General features: G+C 42.7%; 1 protein-coding gene across 2 annotated transcripts in view; it reads left to right on the forward strand.

Annotated features, from left to right (window-relative positions):
• acsl3 (acyl-CoA synthetase long chain family member 3) overlaps window positions 1-25,165 on the forward strand; it is a 73,131-nt gene that overhangs the window by 26,045 nt on the left and 21,921 nt on the right. For both annotated transcript variants that reach the window (XM_033031126.1, XM_033031128.1), the window contains 3 exons: window positions 8,865-9,042; window positions 19,492-19,601; window positions 21,424-21,562. In XM_033031126.1, the coding sequence (XP_032887017.1) occupies window positions 8,865-9,042; window positions 19,492-19,601; window positions 21,424-21,562 (427 nt within the window). The remainder of the gene's footprint in view (window positions 1-8,864; window positions 9,043-19,491; window positions 19,602-21,423; window positions 21,563-25,165) is intronic.

A 25,165-nucleotide genomic window follows, 5' to 3' on the forward strand; every position in this document is an offset into this window, starting at 1 on the left:
AGTACACTACATTGATAGTTCAGACTGCCAGAAATTATTTATAGTGTGATAAACTAGTTCTAATACTATTTTTTTTTTTAATTGCCTGTTGTAGACAGGATTTGGACTGAATTAATGTAGTGAAGTAATTAATTGCTAATTTCTGTGGGGTAAAATCCAGTCTTTAAATTGGATAAATAAGCAAGTAAAGCATTTTGCAACAAACATTTATAACATGCTGATATTTCAATTTGCATAAAACGTCAGATTTTTGAGACACAGGAGCTGCAGATGCTGCTTTACAAAAAGACATAGTGCTGGAGTAACTCAGCATGTCAGCAGCATCACTGGTGAACATGAATAGGTGGTGTTTCAGGTTAGGGCCCTTCAGCCTGATGATAGTGGGGGGGGGAGGGGCTGGAGAGAAAGCTGGAAGAATGGTGGGGGTGAAACAAAGTTTGGCAAGTGATGGGTGAAAACAGGTGAGGTGGTGTTTGTTTGGCAGGTGGCTGACAAAGTTAGCCGATTATAGGACAAAGGCCTGAGATGAAAAGGCAAAGTGTGAGATGAGGATAGAAGATATGTGAAATGTGAAGCTAGAGGAGGGAATATATGTGGAAGAGAATGGAGAGGGTTAGTGGAGAAATGGATGTGCATCCACGTGAGGCTCAAGGAAGAAAGAGAAGGGGAAAGGGGGGGTGGGGGGGGGTTCATGGGTCACCTAAAATTGAAGAATTCAATGTTCATACTGATGGGTTGTAAGTTACCCAAGTGGAATATGAAGTGCTGTTCCTTCCATTTGTGTGCGGCCTCAGTCTGATGATGGAGGAGGCCCAGGACAAGAAAGATCAGTACAGGAAGGGGGGTTAAAATTGTTGCCGGCCGGGCTTTATTGAAAAATTGTAGATGCACTCCAAACAACTTAACGCATGCAACTATTTAGGATTTCATATTTTGCGCTGATTCCACCGGGTGGCGCTTCGATGGCAGCCTCGCCCACAGTCTGTCCTTTTCGTCTTTTTTTTGTTATTTGTTTAGTGTGTTTTAAAAATTTGTGTTAATGTTCTCTGGTTTGTTTTATGTGAGGGGTTGACGGGGGGTCGGGGGAATTTTTTTTCCATCCCTTACCTTGCCGGAGATGCGATTGTTTTCCAGATCGTATCTCCGGTTGCTCTGCGGCCTAACATCATGGAGCTGGAAGCCTTGCTCGGGACTGACATTGAGCCCCACCGCGGGGCGTGGACTTGCCATCGGAGCCGATTCCTTGCGTCGGATCGACGCTCCAACCGCGGCCTGCGGACTTTTACATCAAGGAGCTCGCAGTCTCGGATTGAGACCGATGTTGGGAAGTCCAAAAGACTCGTGACGTTCGAATTGGGGTAGATCGCCCGGCGCGGGGGAGCTGAGATTTCTCCCCCCCCCCCCCCCCCCGATGCAGGAGTTTGATCGCCCCGACGAGGAGGCTCGCCACTGGCTACGGGAGTAAGATCGTCCCGTCAACGGAAGGGTAGAGGCCTCCAACCGCTGGAGGACTAAGAAGGGAGAGATCCAACTTTTTTTCGTCTTCCATCACAGTGAGGAATGTGGAATAGTCACTGTGGTGGATGTTTATGTTAAAATGTATTTTGTGTGTTCTGCTGCTTTTTATTGGTATGACTATGGCAAATCAAATTCCTCGTATGTTGCAAAACATACTTGGCTAATAAGGTATGATTATGATTAGATTGGTTGAGTTTATCCTCTGGAGCAAAGGAGGCTGAGGGATAATGTTTATAGAGGATTATGGAAATTAGGAAAGGATTTTTTTTTCCCCCAGGGCTGGGGTCTGGAACTGCATGGCCTTAAAATGGGAAGGGAGATCTGAGGGGTAGAATTTTCCACACAAAGGATTATTAGATATCTGTGACTATCATTAGAGGAAGTTGTGGAGGCAAATGCAATCAATATGTTTAAAAAGCATTCCAGACCGTTAATTGGATAGGAAAGATGTAGATGAATATAAGCATGATACGAGTAAATGGGGTTAGCTGAGATGAGCACCACTTTTGGCATGAATGAAATGTGGCAGAAGGGCCTTTTTTTAATGATGAGAGGGAAATTCTCCCCTGGCTGAGAGTCCTTTAAATTTTCATTGAAAGAGCAGGAAAGTTAAGGTCAAGGTTAGATTAGCCACACTTATTCAATGGCAGATTAGGATTGAGGGGCCTACTGCTGCTATCATTGCCTGTGTTTGTGGCAGGCCATGCATGCTTCCACAGCACTGAAGCAGCTTGACACCATGAAGAGCAAAATAATCTGATTATTTGGCAATCCATCCATTATCCTAAACATTTGTTTGCTCCATCACTGGTACATCCTGGCTGCAATTTGCCACCAACAAACGTCAGACTTTTACTTGCACAATTAAACAAACATACAGCAAGAAGAGTAACAGTTGCATTGAAATATCACCTCCTGCCTCGGAAAGAAATTGATTTCATTCTCAGTGTTGCCTACATCCTGGCACTCCCTTCGCAATAACATTGCACTATCAAGCCTTCCTGTCGAGCTGTGCGGAAGAAGACTCCCGTTGCGGAACCGAGAACTGCTCCGTCGGACGGCCAAGTGCGCAAATGGGCTTCACCCGTCAGCTGAAACTGGCAGAGAGGCTTCGCCAGGCGGTAACCTCGCTTGGAGGCTCCTCAGAAGTGATATCACCCGAAAACCCGTTGGATGGAGTCACTGGAGACATTGGGCTGGAGAACAAAAGCCAGTAGGGGATATGAATCGGGGTAATACCTCCAGCGCCTTTAAGGTATGCTGCAGGACGTTGCCCCCGGGACACAAAGGTGGCCAGCGAGGAGAGAGTTGACTGTTCGCGAGCCGAGCAGCTCGTGGGCGACGGGGGATTGGCAGCCGCTCGGGTGGAATGAGCACTCGGGAATCTGGACTTTGAACTTGATGAAATGGTGGCGCCGGCATTAAATGCAAAATGAATTTCACAATGCAATGTAACCAATGTCACATACGCTGCCCAGTTTCACTTGGTGTGAGGTGATGGTGTGAAAGCCCTCTCACAGCTATTAGTTGTCTGTCCATGGCTCCAGCTTAGCTCTTCACTGGTTCTTGGTGCTCTTTGTGACCTTCAGGAACTCGCACCTGGACTTCTTGGATGATACTAGATCACCAGTCGTGAACGGCACAGATCTACAGATCTAGCCCTCAGCAGATTACCAGTCTCTTGGTTTGTCCAAGTCTGGTTGGGAACACTCGAGTGTTTTTGTAGTTATGCACTCGTCCATGTGTTTCTTTATGAAGTCGGTAGTGACTGGCATATTTATTCGGGTCTGCTGACAAATCCTTGAAAGCGGCACAGTCCAATATCGCAAAGCAGTCCCGTAACCCCTCCTTTAACCAGCACAATATTATCCTATTCGGCTGTGCTACTCTGTTCAGTCTCTGTTTGTAAGCAGGAAGAAGCACTGCTGGGTGGTCAGATTTCCCAAAATGTGGACGAGGGATGGAACAGCATGTGCCCTGATGATTGTATGGCAATGGTTGAGTGTGTTGCATCCTCTGCTGTTCATGGTGATATGTTGATTGTAGTCCGAGCTAGCCTGGTTGAAGTCGGAGGGAATGGCTGCTTTGGAATGCTGAAAAAAGAAGGCACAGTCCGCTCCATAATGTTTGGGACAAAGACCCATCATTTATTTATTTGCCTCTGTACTCCACAATTTGAGATTTGGAATAGAAAAAATCACATGTGGTTAAAGTGCACATTGTCAGATTTTAATAAAGGCCATTTTTATACATTTTGGTTTCACCATGTAGAAATCACAGCAGTGTTTATACATAGTCCCCCCATTTCAGGGCACCATAATGTTTGGGACACAGCAATGTCATGTAAATGAAAGTAGTCATGTTTAGTATTTTGTTGCATATCCTTTGCATGCAATGACTGCTTAAAGTCTGTGATTCATGGACATCACCAGTTGCTGGGTGTCTTCCCAGTTTTCAATTCAGCATATAAAAGGCATGCTCAATTGGGTTCTGATCGGGCGATTGACTTAGGCGATTGATTGACTTAGCCACTCAAGAATTTACCATTTTTTAGCTTTGAAAAACTCCTTTGATCCTTTAGCAGTATGTTTGGGATCATTGTCTTGCTGTTGAATGAACTGCCAGCCAATGAGTTTTGAGGCATTTGTTTGAACTTGAGCAGATAGGATAGAAACATAGAAATTAGGTGCAGGAGTAGGCCATTCGGCCCTTCGAGCCTGCACCGCCATTCAATATGATCATGGCTGATCATCCAACTCAGTATCCTGTACCTGCTTTCTCTCCATACCCCCTGATCCCTTTAACCACAATGGCCACATCTAACTCCTTTTTAAATATAGCCAATGAACTGGCCTCAACTACCTTCTGTGGCAGAGAATTCCACAGATTCACCATTCTCTGTGTGAAAAATGTTTTTTTCATCTCGGTCCTAAAAGATTTCCCCCTTATCTTTAAACTGTGCTCTCTCTTTCTTCTTAAAGATGTTCCAAACAGTTGATTTTGGTAAGCCTAAGGTTTGGCTGATGTCTCTAACTGTTTTATTCTTCTTTCTCATAGTGGCTTCTTTGACTTTCATTGGCACAACTTTGGTCCTCATGTTGATAAACAGCAATAAAAGTTTCCAAGGGTGATGGAAAGACTGGAGGAAAGACTAGGTGCTGAGAGCTCTCTTATACCTGCATTAAGGAGGCAGTTAAACACACCTGAGCAATTACAAATGCCAGTGAAGCCATGTGTCCCAAACATTATGGTGCCCCTGAAATGGGGGAACTGTGTAAACACTGCTATAATTTCTACATGATGAAACCAAATGTATAAAAATGGCCTTTAACAAAATCTGACAATGTGCACTTTAACCACATGTGATTTTTTTTTTTCTCTATTCCAAATCTCGAATTGTGGAGTACAGAGGCAAATAAATAAATGATGGGTCTTTGTCCCAAACATTATGGAGGGCACTGTATGTCTGAATGGAATGAAGATGCTGAAAGTTATGCCAAATAATTTGAGTGTTGCCACTGATGGATTGAAAGTGAGGACAGTGATAGCCTAACCTAACTCGGTGGGAGAAGTGCAGAAAGCAAAATATTTCTGTATTTATTTTATTTAGTCTTGTAGGGTACATGCTCTTCTGTTAAAATAATGGAAAACTTAATTTCATTGTTTTGCGCAACAAAGTAAAAGAAAATGCTAATTGGAGCCAAATAGCACCTTTTAATGGTGTGTACTCTATTTTTATATGGAGATTGCATATTACATCACATTTTCAAGGATGTGTATTTTCGAGTTGAATTCGTTGGTAGCACTTAGACTTTCTTGTCACTGGATGGCAGTGTTGTTGTTCCAAGCAAGTGAACCATTGGATCAGTACATAACACTAAACATTATTTTTATGCCAGAATCCAGTATTTTTCAGTGCTTGTTGTCTTGTTCTTGGGCAGTACTTTAGGATGAATGATGAATTGCTTCCATTCTAGTTCTGTGGAGTTTCAGGTGAGAGAAGCCAAAGTTGAAACTAAATTTTTCCACTGACTTGGTGGGAAATGGTCAACAAGATGGATGGGTAATTGTGAGACGGTATCCTTTTTTGCAAGGTTCTTCTGTTTGTTCCTAATACATAGACTCGTAGTTCTATATACCATCCTGAATGCTCTGTCTACACGTTGAATGGTAATGGTACATGGATTCTACCTTTCCAAAGAATCTGCACTCTTGACCAGAAAATAGGGTGAGCCTTGACTTGTCCTTTGGTCTCTGGTCCCCGAGTGTATCAGACCAGGCCCAGTGTTGCAATGGTCCTGGGGACATGATCATTGTATTGGGAGGACCCTGTGGAAATAGGTTTGTCTTTCTGGTAGGTCTCAAAGAGCAAGATTTTCACATTCAATTTGGCAGGCAAATGATTCAGTGTAACTGTTCATTCATCTTATGCCCTTTTGCGTTTCTATTGTGCAAGTGCAAACTCTTGTTTTTCAGTGACAAATTCTGCCCTGGTATTTTTCCCTCTGCTTCTAGGCACGGCCATAATTTTTGAATCCTCCAAATCATGTAATGCATATTTGAAGTGACAATGGTCTTCCAGATTCCAGTAAATTAGTTGAAAGCCCTTTTGGATTTTGTTGTATTTTCTTTGATCTGTATCCTTCAGTGAAATGCATCTTTGGCTCTCGCTCTCAATCAGATAATTAACATTTTGGGCAGATTATCTCAAGTGTGCAGTCTTATTGGTTGTCGATACAGCTTCCTGCTGTGTAACAGAACACAATTGTCACACACACGGCATTTTGCCTTGGAATAAAATATGCATTCATTGAATATGTAGTCATCAGTTGTAGATGTTTTGTAAACATCCTGTTAATCCTTGCCAGCATCAGAGTTTTCTGATGTTTTCTCATGTGTCATCTGTGATTCTAAATCCTGTGATTGCCATTTCAAATTGACAAACTCACATTTCCCAGCAGGCAGAGGTAAACGTAAGCCAGAACAGGCCAGTAGAATGTACCAGTAAGAAAGTGGAAGTTGTATGTTTGCATTATTACTGAATCTATAAGAAATTTACAGGATCATTTCAGTGAGAAATGAAAGTTGTTCACCCGACTAACAAGACCAGACTGACAATGACTTTTCCATTGTAGTGTAGAGACACTGAACATAGTGAGCATTACTGTTTATTTGTGTATTTTCGACATTTGTTGGCAAGTACAGTTTTGGTTTGATTAGATTAGGTGTGAATTTCTGTCTTTGGTACCTACAAGGTTAAACAACAAACTCCCTTTACAAAAATGATATAGTCCCACTACACAAAGAGCAATAACAGAATTAATTGTGGTAGTGAGACACAAATGCTTGAGCTAATTATAACATTGTCAGTCTGCTTATACTAATCAATGTAAATTTTGGTTTAGCTCTAGTATCGATTTCTAAAGTCATTTTGTTGCTCATTGAAAATGAGTCTCCATGCTGCTGCTTTACTATCTTGCAATTGGCTGCATAACCACTGTGCAATGTTCTTGAAAGATAAAGCGCAGTGATGACAAATCATTTGAGTTGTTAGTTTGGAGGATTCTGGTCAAACTAAATGGCGCAATATGTAACTTCACAGATCAAGATTTAATTTGATGCATGTTGAAAAGAGCTTATTCGTTGGGATCAGAGTTCAATCTGATATGCACTCAGAAGCATTTTTTTACAGTGTTAATTATCCTCATTGGAAAATCAGCTTGAATCTTCTGTCTAGCAGGTTCTGCATATGAAATCAGACGTATGTTGGACGAGCACTGAATTGTTTGGAAACAGGCCCTTCTGCACTGAGCAGACCCGTTCACTTTAGTTCTATGTATTTCCACTTTCCACATCAACTCCCTACACACTAGCGGAAATATACAGAGACCTGCACGCCTTTGGAACATAAGGGGTGGGGGGGGGGGGGGGGATGAAGGGAGGGAGGGAGGGAATCCATAACAGTCAGCAGAAACCCACGCGGTCTAAAGTAGAATATGCAAACTCCATGCAGTCTAAAAAACCTGAGGTCAGGATCAAAGCCGTGTCTAGTGCTATGAGGCTGCAGCTGTGCCACTGTACCACTCAATATGAATTTGAATAGTTTCAAAATGAAGCTTGCTATATATGGAAAAATGCAAAAAGAATGAGGTTACCAACGCGTTCTGGTGGCTGTCTGGATTTGCCGAAGATGGAAGTGCTTGGTTTAGAGCAGGGGTTGGCAACCGTGTTGTGCATAGGGGCCGGGATGGCAGGCCACATACATCATGTATACTCATGGATCCCGCTCCGGAAGGTAGGCATCAAATCACATGTTCACAGAAGGTAGACAAAAATGCTTGAGAAACTCAGTGGGTGAGGCAGCGTCATGCAATCCTTTGTTGACCTCCACTGCTCGGGGCGCCCGGCCGTCGCTTGGGACGCCCGGCGGTCCAGATGATTACGGGGGAAAAAATCTGCCTGCGGGCCGGATGATTTCTGGTTACGGACCACAGGTTGCCGGCCCCTGGTTGAGAGGGTAGTTCGGTGGAAAGAGGAAATAAAGTTCACGAAGTTGTTCCCACACATCCGTTGTAGCTTTAGCAGAGTTCGAGGGATCTTGAAAGGGTATTCATAAATTAAGCAAACTGAAAAACCGCTGGTAATTGTACTTTGATTTAATTAACAAATTCTCTGTTCTTTTGCTTGTTTATGGACATCTAAATCTTTCCTAACATTGTTGCTAAAGTGATGAAGGCTGGGAACAGGAGGGAAATTGGACATTTCAACAATAGGATGGTTTTGAATGTTGAATATGAAATTGTGACATCCTGCTCTCAGTGGTGTTTGGTGCACCTGCTATAGTGTTACACTATAGTATTTGTCTGAACATCAGATAACCTGTCTAACCAACATTCAACTGATTAAGAGTGGCTGGATTGGAAAATAATTTGTGTAGGAAGGAACTGCAGATGCTGGTTTAAACCGAAGATGGACTCAAAATCGCTGGAGTAACTCAGCGGAACAGGTAGCATCTCTGGAGAGGAGGAATGGCTGACGTTTCGGGTCAAGACCGAAGAAGGGTCTCGACCCGAAACATCGCTCATTCCTGCTCTCTGGAGATGCTGCCTGCCCCGCTGAGTTACTCTAGCTTTTTGTGTTTATCTTTGGAAAATAATTTGACTGTACTACTTTTTACACATCATATCTGCACATCAGTCGCCATATTTTAAAGTAATAATAAATATAAGAATTATGCTGTTAATTTTTATATGCCTATTGATTTTGTGCGTATGTAATTTTTTTAAATGTTGCCTTTATTAGTATTTGAAAATAATGATTTCTATATTCTCTTTTGTCCAAACTAGTTAATTCTTGGGGATTACAAATGGCTGACCTATGATAAGGTCCATCGCCGTGTTGTGCATTTTGGCAGTGGGTTGGCTGTATTGGGCCAACGACCCAAGTTCAACATAGCCATCTTCTGTGAAACCAGGGCTGAATGGATGATAGCTGCACAATCCTGCTTCATGTACAATTTTCCCCGTGAGTAAATCTTTTCTTAATGTATTGCACTAATAAATGGTGAGGTGGCTGGGGATACAAAGCAGCCATTAACTGCATATGAGGCGCAAATGGATAAATACCACAGAGCAAATGAATTGCGTTTTAGCAGTGCTGAGGGGAAAGATAATGGGCCAACAAAAATGGGGAAATCGAACTAGCTTAGATGGGCACTTTGGCATGGACGTGTTGGACCAAAGGGTCCGTTTCCGTGCTGCATGAATCTGTGGTAGCTGTTGCGTTGTAATGAAACCTGATTTCCGGTCTGGAATGCCGCATGTGGTATTATACTAAACCACTTGGTTTAGGGCATCTTGAAATTTTATCCATGTTTTCCACTTAGTTGGCATGCAGTAATCCCTGATTTAAAATTGTTTACTGTGGGGGTGTCCTATGAAAGCTAGGTCATGCAGTGTTGTGGTGACCATACAGACAGATATTTCTGACAAAATACCAACTCGGATAAATGGAACTCAGCTGATGAATTGTACCATGGGGTAGTTTGCTGCTTTCTTCAGGGGAAGAATTATAATATGGAAAGTGAACAAAGCAATCGGCTTGCTTTGTATTTGTGTGCTTTCCTGGCAAGCTTAAAGCTTGTATACATAACTTGTTCTAGATTTTATTATTTTTTAATTATCTGGAGGTTTCAAATTCAAGGTATGTTGTAATTTTAGTCTAGATCAAACACACTCTGTGCAGCTTTGACTGTGTAGTGTACATTTATTCTCCCCGCAGGTTATTATTGGTATGCTGCTGTATACCTTCAAAATCCACTTGACTACCCTTTCATCTCCCTAATCCTCAAAATAGCTCCAATATGTACATAATGTACTTCTCGATGTCCACATACTGTGTCGGTTTTTTTTAATCCTGAACTAATATTCCAAGAAGATTACTTCCTCCTATTCCTATAATTTTCTGTATCCTTTTTGATGCACATTACATAGAAATAGTGCGGGATCTTAAAGCCATTCAGCATTGCTGAGTCTGGGCCCCTTTCCATTATTTCTAGATCTCATGATGCGTGCACATGCTGTTCATTCAGTGTACCAAAATATTAACACTTTTTGTCCTGGGAATCTCCACTTTACTAAATAACCCCACAGGAGTTGTGCAAGTAAGTGTAATGTTCTTTGCAGCTGTCAGGAAAGGAATATGATTTTTATTGACCATTAAAACATGGGATTACATTACTGAGAAGTTCAATAGATGACTTAACTTGTCGTAATAAGAGAAAATCCTGCAACATAAATTTTTGGTGCAAGGCGAGGCTCAGATTTTGATGAAATAACTGTCACCTTATGCTTGGATCTATTGGCCTGAATAAAGCTATCAGAAATAAACTTAAGTAAATTGCCATTGATCCAAACTTGAAAAAACAGATTTATTTTCAGTGTACCTCTGTTGCAATATGTTCATATTTCCCCTGCCATGAATTGTGCAGTATAAATGTAAAGTGCTTGGTGCTATCAAACCCAGAAAAAAAACTTAATTTTGGCTACAACCTGCCCCAACTTCATGTATTTCATAGAATTCAAAAATTAAAGAAATCCTAAAGAAATTTGGCTACTTTTCAACACTCAAATGACTTGTGTTTTTTTTTTTAATGAAAGTCAAATATTTCCAAGTTTTTTATAAATGACTTTTGAAAAGTCACGAGAAAGTCTTTTAAATTGAAAAGGCTCTGTTGGGGAACTGGCACTATAACCTAAAAAAACATTCTTTGTGCATTGGACTTGGTTGATAATATATTCCTGATGAGTTGCTTCCATGAAAAGTGGGCAATTAGTCCAAATGTCATTCATTTGTTGAACTCCATGTTGAATTCAACTTGGAGTGAAGCCAAGAGGTTCTAGTTGAGTCACTGTTAGAGACCAGCATTTCCAAGTTCAAATGTGCATATGTGGGAATGCCAAAATTGCTGCCGCATTCACATAGTAGTAGTGGCAAACACCACTGCCTTTGCTGCCAATACCCTTTCAAAATCTAAACTAATTGTTTTCATTAACAAATTATACCAGTGAGTTTAAAGAGAGACACAAAACAGACAAAGTAACAGGCTGGAATTTGCTGGGGTGTTTTTTTTAAAGCCCAGTCGGAAAAGGAATTATATGGTCAAATGTTTTCTTTCCTCTAAAAATAAATTATTCTGTCCAAATTTGTGTGTAAATCTTTGTTTCACTTCATCAGCGAAAGCAAAATATCAGAATTGCAAATTTAGTTGTAACATAATATGTGCGGTTTTGGTACTAAATATTATGGTTCTAAGGCTGAACTTGCAATATTGAAGCAGTTGCATTTAGTCAGTGAGGTTATTTCTTTCAAGAAAGCTATGAGCTGGTTCTTAAATATAACGAGCATGTTGTATTTAAGAACATGCTCAAACTTCACCATCAGCTGAAGTTTCCCATTACCGCTGACGGCTACCTGCGAGGGGTATGTTGGAGGCGCAGTGCAACTTTGGGACAGGAAATGTGAAAGTGTCAGGATAATGATACAGCCTTGTTTAATGTTGGTCTCCACTGAGAGAGGTTAGGATTACGATCATGATGGAGGTGAGATTCTGTGAGCATATGTATTTGAAAAGTCCACCCTTCTGGTTAATGGAGTCAATAGCTTTTGTGATGTTGAATGAAGCCACTTGTAGTGCTTTGTGCAGCTTGCAATGTTTCTCCTGAGTTGTTTCTCAGTGAAGTTTATGTTCTCTGCACTCCTATTTGGAGAGCAGCCCTTTGACCACGGGGAGCAGGTGTCATAGGATAATACAGTGTGGACACAGGCCCTTTGGCCCAACTTGCCCACACCGGCCAACAATGTCCCAGCTACACTAGTACCACCTGCCAGCATTTGGTCCACATCTCCAAACCTGTCCTATCTATGTACCTGCTTAACTGCTTCTTAAATGTTGGGCTAGTCCCGACCTCAACTACCTGCTCCGGCAGCTTGTTCCATACATCCACCATCCTTTGTGTGGAAAAAGTTACCCCTCCGATTCCTATTAGATCTTTTCCCCTTCACCTTAAGCCTATGTCATCTGGTCTTCGATTCACCTACTCAGGGCAAGAGACTCTGTCCATCTACCCAATCGATTCCTCTCATGATCTTATATGCCTCTATAAGATCATCCCTTATCCTCCTGCACTCCAAGGAATAGAGTCAACCTCTCAGATTCAGATTCAGATTCAACTTTAATTGTCATTGTCAGTGTACAGTACAGACACAACGAAATGCAGTTAGCATCTCCCTGGAAGAGCGACATAGAATATGATTTCAATAAATAAATCTATTTACATGCATACATAGTGTTTTTCCTGTGGGAGGAGTGTCCGGGGGGGTGGGGTGTGACTGGCAGTCACCGAGGTACATTGTTGAGCAGTGTGACAGCCGCAGGGAAGAAGCTGTTCCTGGACCTGCTGGTCCGGCAACGGAGAGATCTGTAGCGCCTTCCGGATGGTAGGAGGGTAAACAGTCCATGGTTGGGTTGAGAGCAGTCCTTGGCAATGCTGAGCGCCCTTCGCAGACAACGCTTGCTTTGGACAGACTCAATGGAGGGGAGCGAAGAACCGATGATGCGTTGGGCAATTTTCACCACCCTCTGCAGTGCTTTCCGGTCGGAGACAGAGCAGTTGCCGTACCATACTGTGATACAGTTGGTAAGGATGCTCTCGATGGTGCAGCGGTAGAAGTTCACCAGAATCTGAGGAGACAGATGGACCTTCTTCAGTCTCCTCAGGAAGAAGAGACGCTGGTGAGCCTTCTTGACCAGAGTTGAGGTATTGTGGGTCCAAGAGAGGTCATCGGAGATGTTCACCCCCAGGAACCTGAAGCTGGAAACACGTTCCACCTCCGTCCCGTTGATGTGGATGGGGGTGTGCGTGCCGCCCCTAGACTTCCTGAAGTCTACAATGAGCTCCTTGGTCTTCTTGGAGTTAAGGGCCAGGTTGTTGTCAGCGCACCATGCTGCTAGGAGCTGGACCTCCTCCCTATAGGCCGACTCATCATTGTTGCTGATGAGGCCAATCACCGTTGTATCATCTGCATACTTGATGACCCTCTATTCCTGGCAACATCCTCGTAAATCTTCTCTACACTCTTTCCAGTTTGACAACAGGTGGTCGAGGAAGACCCTGGCAACTGCAGATGCTGGTTTACAAAAAAGACAAAGTGCTGGAGTAACTCAGCTGGTCTGGCAGCACCTCAGGAACACATAGATACAGGGCCTTAAGTCAGACCCAAAACGTCACCTATCCATGTTCTCCAAAGATGCTGCCTGACCCGCTGAGTTACTCCAGAACTTTGTCTTTTTCTGGCGAAGACCCCCTTGTGGCAGACATCAGGGTGAATGAACCGTGTAGTTGCAACAGCTGGACTTGCCTCCTTTTCTTGAAGATGGTCAAGATTACAGCATCTGTGAGGTCCTCTTTATGCTCAGATCATGGATGCTGTAATTGTGACAATGTGAGGCAAAAACAGCTTCATCTGTAATTGGGTAGTGTGGTATTTTACCTGGGCTATAATAGTGATTACAGAATAAAATCTGATTTGTGTTGCCGATTGTTACGATGTCTGTGTTCTCTGCCATTCAAAATCTCTGAAAAATTGTTCTGAATATATTTTATGGTATACGAGTGACTTCAATTACCATTTCACATTGGTAGGTACTTTGCTTATCAAACAATTGAGTTTTTTGAAGAATGTTTTTTTTTTCCATTCCTCATCCATTGTTGATAGGTTTCCTTTGCATAATGCTTAAAATGCTGCACAGTAGATTACTGCCCTTTTAAATGGCCTCAGTCAGCCTGATTGCAGCAGCATATGTGCAATCTGAAGTTTATACTCCAAAGAAGCTTTCATGATCTTGCACACATATCCATTCGGCAATACCTGAGAGAGTGTTAGGTGCCTTGAATGAAAGTTAATAGTAAGATTAAACGAGAACTTACCAGTTTGAAGTTTGATCTGTATTTTATGAGGAGTTACGATGAGGGATTACGTGAAGAACCCCGCCACGACGCATGCGTGTCATTCTTCAAAGCAGCGGTGTGAAATCACAGATAACTGTAATGACTAAACATAGTAAGATTAGAGAAGAGATACCAGTTAAGTATATGATCAAGGGTGGGAGCGGAGGGCACGTAATCCCTCATCGTAACTCCTCATAAAATACAGATCAAACTTCAAACTGGTAAGTTCTCGTTTAATCTTACTATTTTACTTCGGAGTCACGTGAGTGACTACGTGAAGATTTTAAAGCTCTGATTTCATGCCGTGGAAACGAGTCCATGTATCACGTCTGCCTTGATGACTGTAGGAGGAATTGTGTTAACATAATTTGGACATGAATTCGCCATTGAAATCATAAAATTTATTAACACAAATTTATAACCCCTTTTTATGGGTTTAAATTAATTTACAGAACTTAAAATTGTTTCTGCAAACGTTCCAGGTTTCATTTCTGGTTTATTGTAAAATAATTGGAATGTTTTTTCCCCAGACCATCCTGCTGCCTTGAGGATTTGGTCCATTGGTACATCCAACTGTATCGCTGCCAATGTAGCTGCAGCTCTGGTGGAATGAGATTTAAATATTAGTATCCACCCCAGCCTGTGTTAGCACCTGTTTCAGCCATCTTGAGATGGTCTGGACCGTCACTCTTTTGTGTGGTTGCTAGTGGCTGACCAAAAAGTGCCTTCTCATTGCCTCTTAGGATTTTCGTTTTCTCCATATATAACGACAGATGTATTACTATACACAGACGGTCATCTGTTGGGTATGACCTAAATTGTATATTGAGGCCTGCTGATCCCTGTCTGTTCTGCTTACTAACTCATAGATATGAAACTTAATATTTTCTGTTGAGGAAGTCATGTTGTCCAGTCTTAGTTTATGCAGTGACCAATGCCATTAGCATGACTGTTTTTAATATCAGTCTGTGTAGGGACAGAGCTGTTGCTTGAGACCAATTCCTGAGCATCTTCAGGATAATAATTACATCCCATATTTGGGAGTACCTGGTTCTTGGGGGATTAGAATTAAAAATTCCCCTCATAAGTTTTGTTACCAGTGGGTGAGTCCCAACAGAGTAACGCTCCGTCCCCTGCCATAGGTAAGTCGATAGGGCACTTCTGGCGCAGTTGATGGCACTGTAACTGAGCCCCTCATCATAGTGGAGGCCTGCCAGATATTCCAGAACAGACGGGATGTTCATGTCTCTGTAGGTGATGTTGTTTTTATGGCAGTGCATCGCCCACTTCCTGATATAGACCAGATACTGTTTTTTGGTTGACTATCTTTGGGCCGCCGAGATCATGTTCACTGTTCGGTCCATCAGTCCCAGTTGTAGTAGAGGTGTTTTTATAACTCTACAAATTAATAAGTTCAAATGTTTATGGCATGGGTGGCTATCCCTTGTTACGGGATGTAGCAATAAATCTGGTCTATGTGGGATGGTGATACATGGTTCTAATACCATGTTTAATACCACTGGGAACCATGGTTGAGTAGGCCAATCGGGTACTACCAATACCAGACGCAGAGTCTTGTTGTATTTTCCTTAATACCCGACTGATGAGGCAGAAAGGAGGGAATGCGTAAATAAGCAATTCCCCCCCCCCCCCCCCCCCCCCCAATGCAGCGAAAATGCACCTGTCGCCGCTGCCCCAGGGTCTGGTTCCCATGAAACATAATTTGATAACTGGTGGTTAGGTCTGGATGCGAATAGATCGATATCTCGTGTTCCATATTTTGCTGTAATATCAGCAAATACTTTTTTATTCAACATCCATTCGGTGTTTTCATTAAATTTGCGTGACCTGGTGTCTGCCACTAAATTTAGTCTTCCTGGTAGGCAAGTGGCTGATATCCAAATATCTCTCTGGATACACCATTGCCAAATTGTATTAGCCAGATTGTCACATGATGCCGATTTGTTTCCACCCATGTGGTTAATGTATGCTACCACGGTGGTATTGTCTATCTGTAGTCTAACATGCTGGTGATATGACCCAGTACAATATGACTTTAGGCCACGTAATGCACCCAACATTTCCAGGTAGTTTATGCCCAGTGTGAGTAATAATGATGCCTCCTGAGCAGTCCATCTACCTCCACAGCTGGTGATGGTATTGGTGGCTCCCCACCCAAGTGCACTGGCATCAGTTTGTAGTACCATGGAAGGGTTACTGACAATGATTGGATTGGAACAAAGCCAGATGTTATCTATCCACCATTTTAGTTCCATTTTAGCTTGATTGGTAGTTTCATAGGTCTGTCAAAGTGACCTGCATTAATTTAGAGTGCTTGTATTTTTGCTCTCTGTAAGTTTAGGTAATGTAGAGGTCCAAATTGTGTGGCTGGAAAGGCAGCCACCATTTTGCCAATTACTTTTGCTACCAATCTGATGGATGGTTTGCTGATGTCAATGAGGTTATTGCAAGCCTCTATTAAATCTCTAGCCTTTCCCTTAGGCAGAGTCACCGACATGTGAACTGAGTCAATGGTGAAACCCCAAATAGTCCATAGTAGTGGAAGGCGTTAGTTTAGATTTAACTGGATGGATAATAAATCCCAGTTTTTCAAATAACTGTTTTGTGGCTGTTACAGTTTGTTTGGCCAATTCCAAAGTTTTGCCCACAATGAGTATGTCATCTAAATATGCCATGACCATGTGTTTATGTTTCCGTAGAAACGCTAGGGCTGGTCTCAAAATTTTTGTGAACAGCCTGGGGCTGATGATAATCCATTTGGCAGTGCTTTATACTGCCAGAGTTGTCCCATCCAGTTGAATTTTAAGTAACATCTGTGGTCACCTCGTATAGGCACTGAATAGTAAGCATCTTTTAAATCGATGCTGGCCATGAAGTAACCTTTGGAAATTAATTGTTTAGCAGTAACAAAGGTATCCATTTTGTCAGATCTATGATGATGCGACAACCACCATCTTTTTTGTTTTTGATAAATATATTGGACACGAATTCTAATGGTTCGTGTTGAGTTTTCTCAATTACACCTTTTATGTAAAGCCGCTCCAGTTCAGCTTGCGCTTTTGATTTTTCTTTATCAGAAGGCACGAACATTCGGTTCAGTATATGTTGAACTGGAGGGCTATATTTGTGTATAAACTCTATTGTATATCCCTGGATACTGCTTAAGATGTAAGTATCGGTTGTTAGCATGCTCCATGCCTTCAGAAAAGAGTGTAATCTCCACCCAACCTCCATGCTCCCTGTATTTTGTAGGGAACCAGACCCACCTACCTCCATAGTTACCAGTGGCAGGTTTACTTATTTTTGTAGGTTCTTCACTGCTGTTGTTGCGCTGGTGTCTGGATTTTCGGTTTGGTTGGCGTTGGAGGTCCCCGCATCTTCCAAGAAGGCCGGCCTGGGCCATGGCCTAAAAAAGACTCATGTTTTGAGTACCGGGCCTTCGAGCTTTCACCAGTTCTGCTGGTGGGTGCGTAGGGTGCTGTCTTTGGCTGTAGTGGGTTCCAGTAGGTTCTCTTGTTCCTGCACCCCTTGCACACTTGTCTTTCCTTCTGCGGACCCCTCTTCCAGGTCAGCCCAGAACTGACCCGCAGTGCTCCCCTCTGATGAGGTAGAAGCACTGTGCAGCCCTTCAAGAGGTACTGCTGTGGGTTTATCATAGGGCCCCACAGTGACCCGACTCCATCTCCAGGAGTCTGTCACGTTGGAGCAAATGCTCCACACACCGCTCCATCCGGCTCAAGTGCTCTCGGGCGCTGGCCGCCCGCGGTTGTTCAAAGTCGGACTCCTCTGAGTCCACGACCTTGTTTGTTTTTGTGTCTAGCCTTACCGCCCGGCCGCGTGGATCTGGCCGGTGCGGAGGCGACATCAGGCACAGCTGATCCCACTATCGGTGATCCGAGTGCCGCTGGCTGCTGCTGGCTGCCCGCTGCTCCGCGGTCCTCCCTCACCAGCTTTGTCCTTACTGCCCTTCCGTGGAGTGGATCTGGCCGGTGCGGAGGCGACATCGGGCACAGTTGATCCCATCTAGCCCACCAGCTTTGTCGCAGCCCGTTGGTTTCTCCACCTGTAATCAGCATGGTAAAAACACAAAAAGACCGCAGCTCTTACCTGCAGGTCCAGGTTAAAATTGTCGCTACGGGGGAACGTCGTTCCACCCCGTCTCCTGCCGTTTTTGACGTCCAAAAAGTCGACGGCCCCATTTGAATAGTCTCCCGCCCGGCCGTGGTGTTCTGGCCGGCGCGGGACCAAAAGTCGGCACAGCTGATCCCTTACGGGGCTTGTGCCTTCAGCTGCTGCTGGCTCCCGCAACTTTGCGGTCCTCCCCAGCCAGCTTCACTCGCAGCACTTGTGGACACTATTTTGTCCAGCTTCCCCCCCCCCCCCCTGTGTAAAAACAGCGCGGGGAACAAAACTACCGCAGAGTAAATCACTTACCTGCAGGTCGCGATTTCAAACTTACCGCTGCGGGGGACACTCCACCCCGCCTGTCGTTTCACAAGCGTGAAAGCGATATGACACGCATGCGTCGTGGCGGGGTTCTTCACGTAGTCACTCACGTGACTCCAAAGTAAAATGACATCCAGGCCAGTGACCGTGTTAATTAAGTAACTCTGTCCAGCTATCCTTCCTGCTTTGCTCCATGACGTCAATACATAATTGTGAAACCTCAACTATTTAACCCTTCATGTTGCAGTTTCACAAATGTTTATTTTAACAATCATTTGTTTGATTGCCTTATGAAATATGTACAACCGATCTGTTTGTATGGAATGTACTTCCCTGATTAAAGATATCATTTTCCTCTATTTTTGTCAAACAGAAATGGTGAGCTTTATGGTGAGTGTTCAAAGAAATAAAGTGGGTAACATTGTTCTTGCCAAAATAAAAGCACCTGTAGGATATTCTCGCCCTCTTTCTCTCTTCATCCTTCAATCCCCCTCCTTCTCCACACCACCTGCTAAACCAAATCCTACCTCAGCCATGGAACACTGCAAACCACCTCTTCTGCTATCGTGGGTTTATTTTCTAATTGTATCATTTTGTACTGATGTCTTTTAATGGAACATTTTTTTTTGTCATCTTGTAAAATTTGTGTGCAACTTGTAACTGTTTGGAATTTGTATGTAGTCCATGTTTATATGTATGTGATACTGCTGCAAGCAATATTTTTCATTATTTAACTCACTGTACTTGTGCATTTGACAATGAACTTGACTTGACGACTAAACGTGAATTGCCTCAATGTTTTTGTTGAAGAATGTGTGAAAATAGGTGTTGTTGATGCTTTTGACCTTTAATTTCAATTTATAACCGGATCATTTTCTGGCATTTTGGTTTGTTCTGACTGTTCAGAGGACTTATTGATTTGTTATTTTGGTGAATATTGGTACAGTGTGTTCAGTAGTATAAATAGTACTGAAATTATTTTGCTTTTAATTTTCAGTGGTTACCTTGTATGCAACTTTGGGAGGTCAAGCAATTGCGCATGGTTTAAATGAAACTGAAGTGACTCACATCATAACTAGCAAGAAACTGCTTCAAACCAAGCTGAAGGTAGGTCACAAAATGTCATTGCTATTTGAAGATTTTATTTTAGTTTGGTTTCGCTGCAAGAGATTTTAAGCATTAATGTGACTTGCGAAACATTGACAAGTAATTTCTTTTGTTAGCATACTTGCAATCGGATAATATGGCAGCCTTTCAATATGTAAAAATGTCTGGAAATGAACAGCAATTCTAACTTTAAAAAATATATATTTAAAATTGCATTCCAAATATTCCCCTATTTAGGATAGTTTAGGATATTAAACATTTATTCTTGTTCCCAAAAATCTAAAATTCAAGGGAACTGAGGGATAGGGATCACCTGCAGGAAGAGGAGATCAGTTTAACATGGGCGTGTGGGTTAAAGGGCCTGTTCCTTGCTGTATTGTTTTATATTCTAATTTATTAGTTTACATGCCCACATTCTAGTATTGTAGCCACAATTTTTGGATGCTCATCTTTGCACTATTTTGCATTGATATCTTTGTGATATCCAATTTATTTTATGCTATTTATTTCTGGTTTCTGTGTCCTACCCTAAGTTAAATACATTTTTTTGGAACCCAAAAGAGTACTAAATATTTTACTTTCACTTTATTTCACCACGATTTCTACTTTTTTGATCTTGATCCTTATCTTAACAGCTTGAGTTTTTTTTTTAAACTTGACTTCATAGATCGGCACTCGTAGAGAGCAGTTTCTTAAATGCTTACAAATCCATCCTGTAACTAAATATTGGATTGAGTTTTAATGACAATCCGTAAACCAACGCCACTTTGAAGAAATCTGCTCCACAGGGATCAAACAATGTCTGTGGCACAGACTCGACATTTTCCAAATAGTTGCTGGCGGCTATCACTTCAGTGGAGGCCAGGATTAATGGGTTGTATGAGATGTATGGGTTCAAATCCCCTTGTGGCAGATGGGGAGTTTATGAATTCAATAAAATCTGTGGTTTACTCATGTTTGTGGAATGAAGCAGAAATGCATACCCCAGTTGACGTATGTGTAACTCTAGCTTATGTGGGCATCTCAAAAGAATCTACTAGATTTCAGGGATTCACACAGCGAACTAATAAAATAAATAAATAATTCAGCAGCAATTAAATCATCAACTTGGCTGAGAGACTTCACAGACAGCAAACCAGAAAAATAAAATGCGAATGGTTAAAATGATTGGCAAAGCATCACCTACTAAAATAAATTAAAGGCAAAATGCTGAAATATCAACGATTAAAATAAAATATTGGAGATGGCTGTCAGGCCTGGTCGTATCTATGGAAAGATCTGTCATTGACCAGAAACTTGTATATTTTGGGGGACTTATCACCTGCATTAGTTTGTTTAGTACTATAGATTTGCAGCATTTGATGTTCACTGTTTTAAATCTCATTTAAGAAAATGTATTTTTTTCATTGCATTTTTCAGTGTAGTTGAAGTTGGCCTATTCACTCATTTCCACAGAATCCCTGTAGAAAGTGACAAAACAGAGCACTCAGTGAAGTAGCAGCAAAAATAGCACCAGCAAATATTGGGAAAAGGTGCCCTTCAGTGCCAGGGCAACAAACAATGAATATTTTGTTAAATTGAATCTGTAGAAACCATTAAATTTTAGTGTAGCTTAATGAATGCAATGCAGCATCTCTGAATCCGAAGGAAAGTGTTCCACTATTTGTCTTGCAACATTACCCAAGTTTAGATATAGCAGCAGGTACAAGAATGTCATAAATATAATGACAGCTGGATTCCATCAAATGAACATAAATTTATCTTGCAGTTGAGATGAACCTATGTTCACTCTGAACTTTTCTTTTCCTTTCTTTCCCAACAGGAAATCCTCCTTCACGTTCCAAAACTGCAACATATCATAATTGTAGATGATAAGACAACTGCATGGGCTGATTATCCTCGTGGAATCATGGTTCACAACATGACAGGAGTGGAAGCATTGGGTGCAAAACCAGAAAACTGTATGTCATTTGTTTTATTTTCTCCCTACTTAAATTTTTTTTTTCCATGTTTCAAAATCTTTTTACATAAGGTAAAGGAAAGAAAGCAAGTTCATAAGTTCTAGGACCAGAATTAGGCCATTCAGCCCATCAAGTCTATTCTGCCATTTAATCATGACTGATCTATCTTTCCCTCTCAACCCCATTCTCCTGCCTTCTCCCCATAACCCATGATAGCCATACTAATCAAGAACCTATCCATCTCTGCCTAAAAAATATCCATTCTTGGCCGCAGCCTTCTGTGGTAATGAATTCAACAGATTCACCACCCTCTGACTAAATAAATTCCTCCTCATCTCCTTCCTAAAGGAATGTCCTTTTATTCTGAGGCTATGACCTCTGGTCCCAGACTCAACCACTAGTGGGAACATCCTCTCTGTCTGCTCTATCCATGCCTTACACTAAGTTTCAATGAGTTTCCATTTGTTTTCATTTAATTAACAATGTGCATGAAATGAATGGCTGATCAATCAACATTTGAAAGCGAAAACAATATAATATTTCAACTGAAGCCACTGAAAGAATTTCTACTTTAAGTAGAAAAGTAAGAGGAGCTGAACCTCTTCTTTGCTCGCTTTGAAGTGGAGCCACCCGAGACAGCCACATCACACCACATGGTCCACAGCAGCCTAACCCTCAAGATAGAGGAGCATGAGGTGAGGCGCACGCTGCGGGCCATCAATCCAAGGAAGGCTACTGGACCCGACGGCGTCTCTGGACGCGTGCTGAAGGACTGCGCTGACCAGCTGGCTGGAGTCTGTACGAGGATTTTCAACCAGTCTCTGGCCCAGTCCACTGTTCCACCCTGTCTGAAGTCCGCAACCATAGTCCCCTTGCCCAAAAAACCCCACATTTCCAGCCTCAACGACTACCGGCCAGTCGCACTCACACCAGTGGTGATGAAGTGTTTTGAAAAACTGGTCCGGGGTCACATCACATCACTCCTGCCCCGAAGCTTTGACCCCCACCAGTTTGCGTACAGAGCGAATAGATCTACAGAGGACGCTGTAGCCACAGCTCTCCATGCTGCACTGTCCCACCTGGAGCAGCGGGGGAGCTACGTGCGGATGCTCTTTGTGGACTACAGCTCTGCCTTTAATACCATCCTTCCCCACAAACTGGTGGACAAACTGGGGGACTTGGGACTTCCACACTCCACCTGCATGTGGATAAATAGCTTCCTGTCGGGTCGCAGCCAGAGAGTCAGAGTGGGCCATCACACATCCACGGCCCTCAGCCTCAGTACCGGCTCTCCACAGGGCTGCGTGCTGAGCCCCCTGCTCTACACCATCTACACACATGACTGCATCCCCGCCCACCACAGAAACACCATTGTCAAATTTGCGGATGACACTACGGTGGTGGGACTCATCTCCGGGGGGGACGAGTACGCCTACCGGGATGAGGTGGAGCAGCTGACAGTGTGGTGTGGAGAAAATAACCTGCTCCTTAACACCTTAAAGACCAAGGAGATAATAATAGACTTCAGGAAGAATAAAACGGACATGGTACCATTAATTATCAGAGGGGACTGTGTGGAGAGGGTGGCGGATTTCCGCTTCCTGGGAATCCATATTGAGGAGGACCTGACGTGGAGCGTGAACACCTCTGCGCTGCTGAAAAAGGTCCAGCAGAGACTGCACTTCCTGAGGGTGCTCAGGAAGAATAACATCACTCAGAGACTGCTGCTGTCCTTTTATCGGTGCTCCATTGAGAGCCTCCTAACATACTGTGTATGCGTATGGTACACCAGCTGCACAGCGGCTCAGAGGAAAGCGCTCCAGAGGGCCATTGACAACGCCCAGAGGATTGTCGGATGCCCTCTCCTTACCTTGGAGGACTTACACAGTTCCCGCTGCATCAAAAAATCCCAGAGTATTATAAAGGACATTTCCCACCCCGGACACTCCCTGTTTGAACTGTTACCGTCAGGCAGACGGTACAGATCTACAAGGACAAGGACAAACAGACTTAAAAACAGTTTTTACCCCACTGCTATAAAGGCACTAAATGTAGCCGCCAAGGAACGCAGGGGCGATACATACATACATGAAATCGACAGAAGGATGTAGGGCTGGGTGTTTATGCGTGCTATTTTTATGATATTTATTTTAGTTGTTTATCTTTTTAAATATTTTACTTTGTATGTATCGTTAGCTTTTAGAAATGTTTGAATGGTGCACTGACTGGCTGACATTTTACAATTTCGTTGTACATGGTTCATGTTACAATGACAATAAAGAAACTATTCTAAACTATTCTATTCTATATTCTAATGTTTTCTCGATGATTAGCTGATGTGTATTTCCTTGTTTCAGAATTCTAACATTAGATTTCTTTGCATCAATTGAATTTACTGATTTCTTAATTAGATATTTTGCCTTGTTTATCATTTATTTGGTATTGCCGAAATAAATAGGGACGATGAATAAAGAAAAGATTCTCTTCCCTGCCATTTGATTTTTCATTTCAATCTGTTCGGGTGCATTTGTAGAACAACTTGAACAATATGCATCAATTAAAGGATCACTGCCATGTGTATCTTAGTTGCATCAATGTGGTATTTATATTTCCCTCGATCAATAACAGAAGCAATGGCTTTGCCATGGCTTTTTATGCTTTTGGTTCCATTAAGACCTTTTATGAATTGCCAAAATGCTTTGCATTGAGTGCAAGGTTGCTTCAAAACATGCAACCAAACAGTACAATTTTGAGGTTTGCCACAACTTGATTTAAACTAGAGTCCACATGAGAAGACAAATGCAATGTTTTGTGAGACATTTATGCAGCAGTTTTAGACAGGGTGCTATACAATTCTATTTCGAACAGACTTCTGAGTAGAATAATCCAAAATGAGATCCCATCAAATGCCATCTTATTTTTTTTTAATTTCTGACATGGACTCGATGGGCTGAATGGCATTTCCGTATGTTGCCTTTCAGAGCAATCTCATTCTCCAACTTTATATTTCCCTAAGGTACACAAAATTGCTGGGGAAACTCAGCGGGTGCAGCAGCATCTATGGAGCGAAGGAAATAGGCGACGTTTCGGGCCGAAACCCTTCTTCAGACTGATGGGGGGTGGGGAAAGAAAGAAGGAAAAGGGGAGGAGGAGGAGGAGCCTGAGGGCGGGCGGATGGGAGGGTGGGAGGAGACAGCTAGAGGGTTAAGGAAGGGGAGGAGACAGCAAGGGCTAGCCAAATTGGGAGAATTCAATGTTAATGCCATAAGGACGCAAGGTCCCCAGACGGAATATGAGGTGCTGTTCCTCCAATTTCCGCTGTTGCTCACTCTGGCAATGGAGGAGACCCAGGACAGAGAGGTCGGATTGGGAATGGGAGGGGGAGTTGAAGTGCTGAGCCACCGGGAGGTCAGGTAGGTTATTGCGGACTGAGCGGAGGTGTTCGGCGAAACGATCGCCCAACCTACGCTTGGTCTCACCGATGTAAATCAGTTTATATTTCCCTGTTGCTCGTTCTTTCCTGCAAGCCAATCAATTCTCTCCCGAAACTCCTCCAACAGACCTACACATGGGGTAATCTGCAGTGGCTGAGTAACCTATGAG

The sequence above is a fragment of the Amblyraja radiata genome, chromosome 13 (genome assembly GCF_010909765.2).
Source record: "Amblyraja radiata isolate CabotCenter1 chromosome 13, sAmbRad1.1.pri, whole genome shotgun sequence".
Classification (NCBI taxonomy): domain Eukaryota; kingdom Metazoa; phylum Chordata; class Chondrichthyes; order Rajiformes; family Rajidae; genus Amblyraja; species Amblyraja radiata.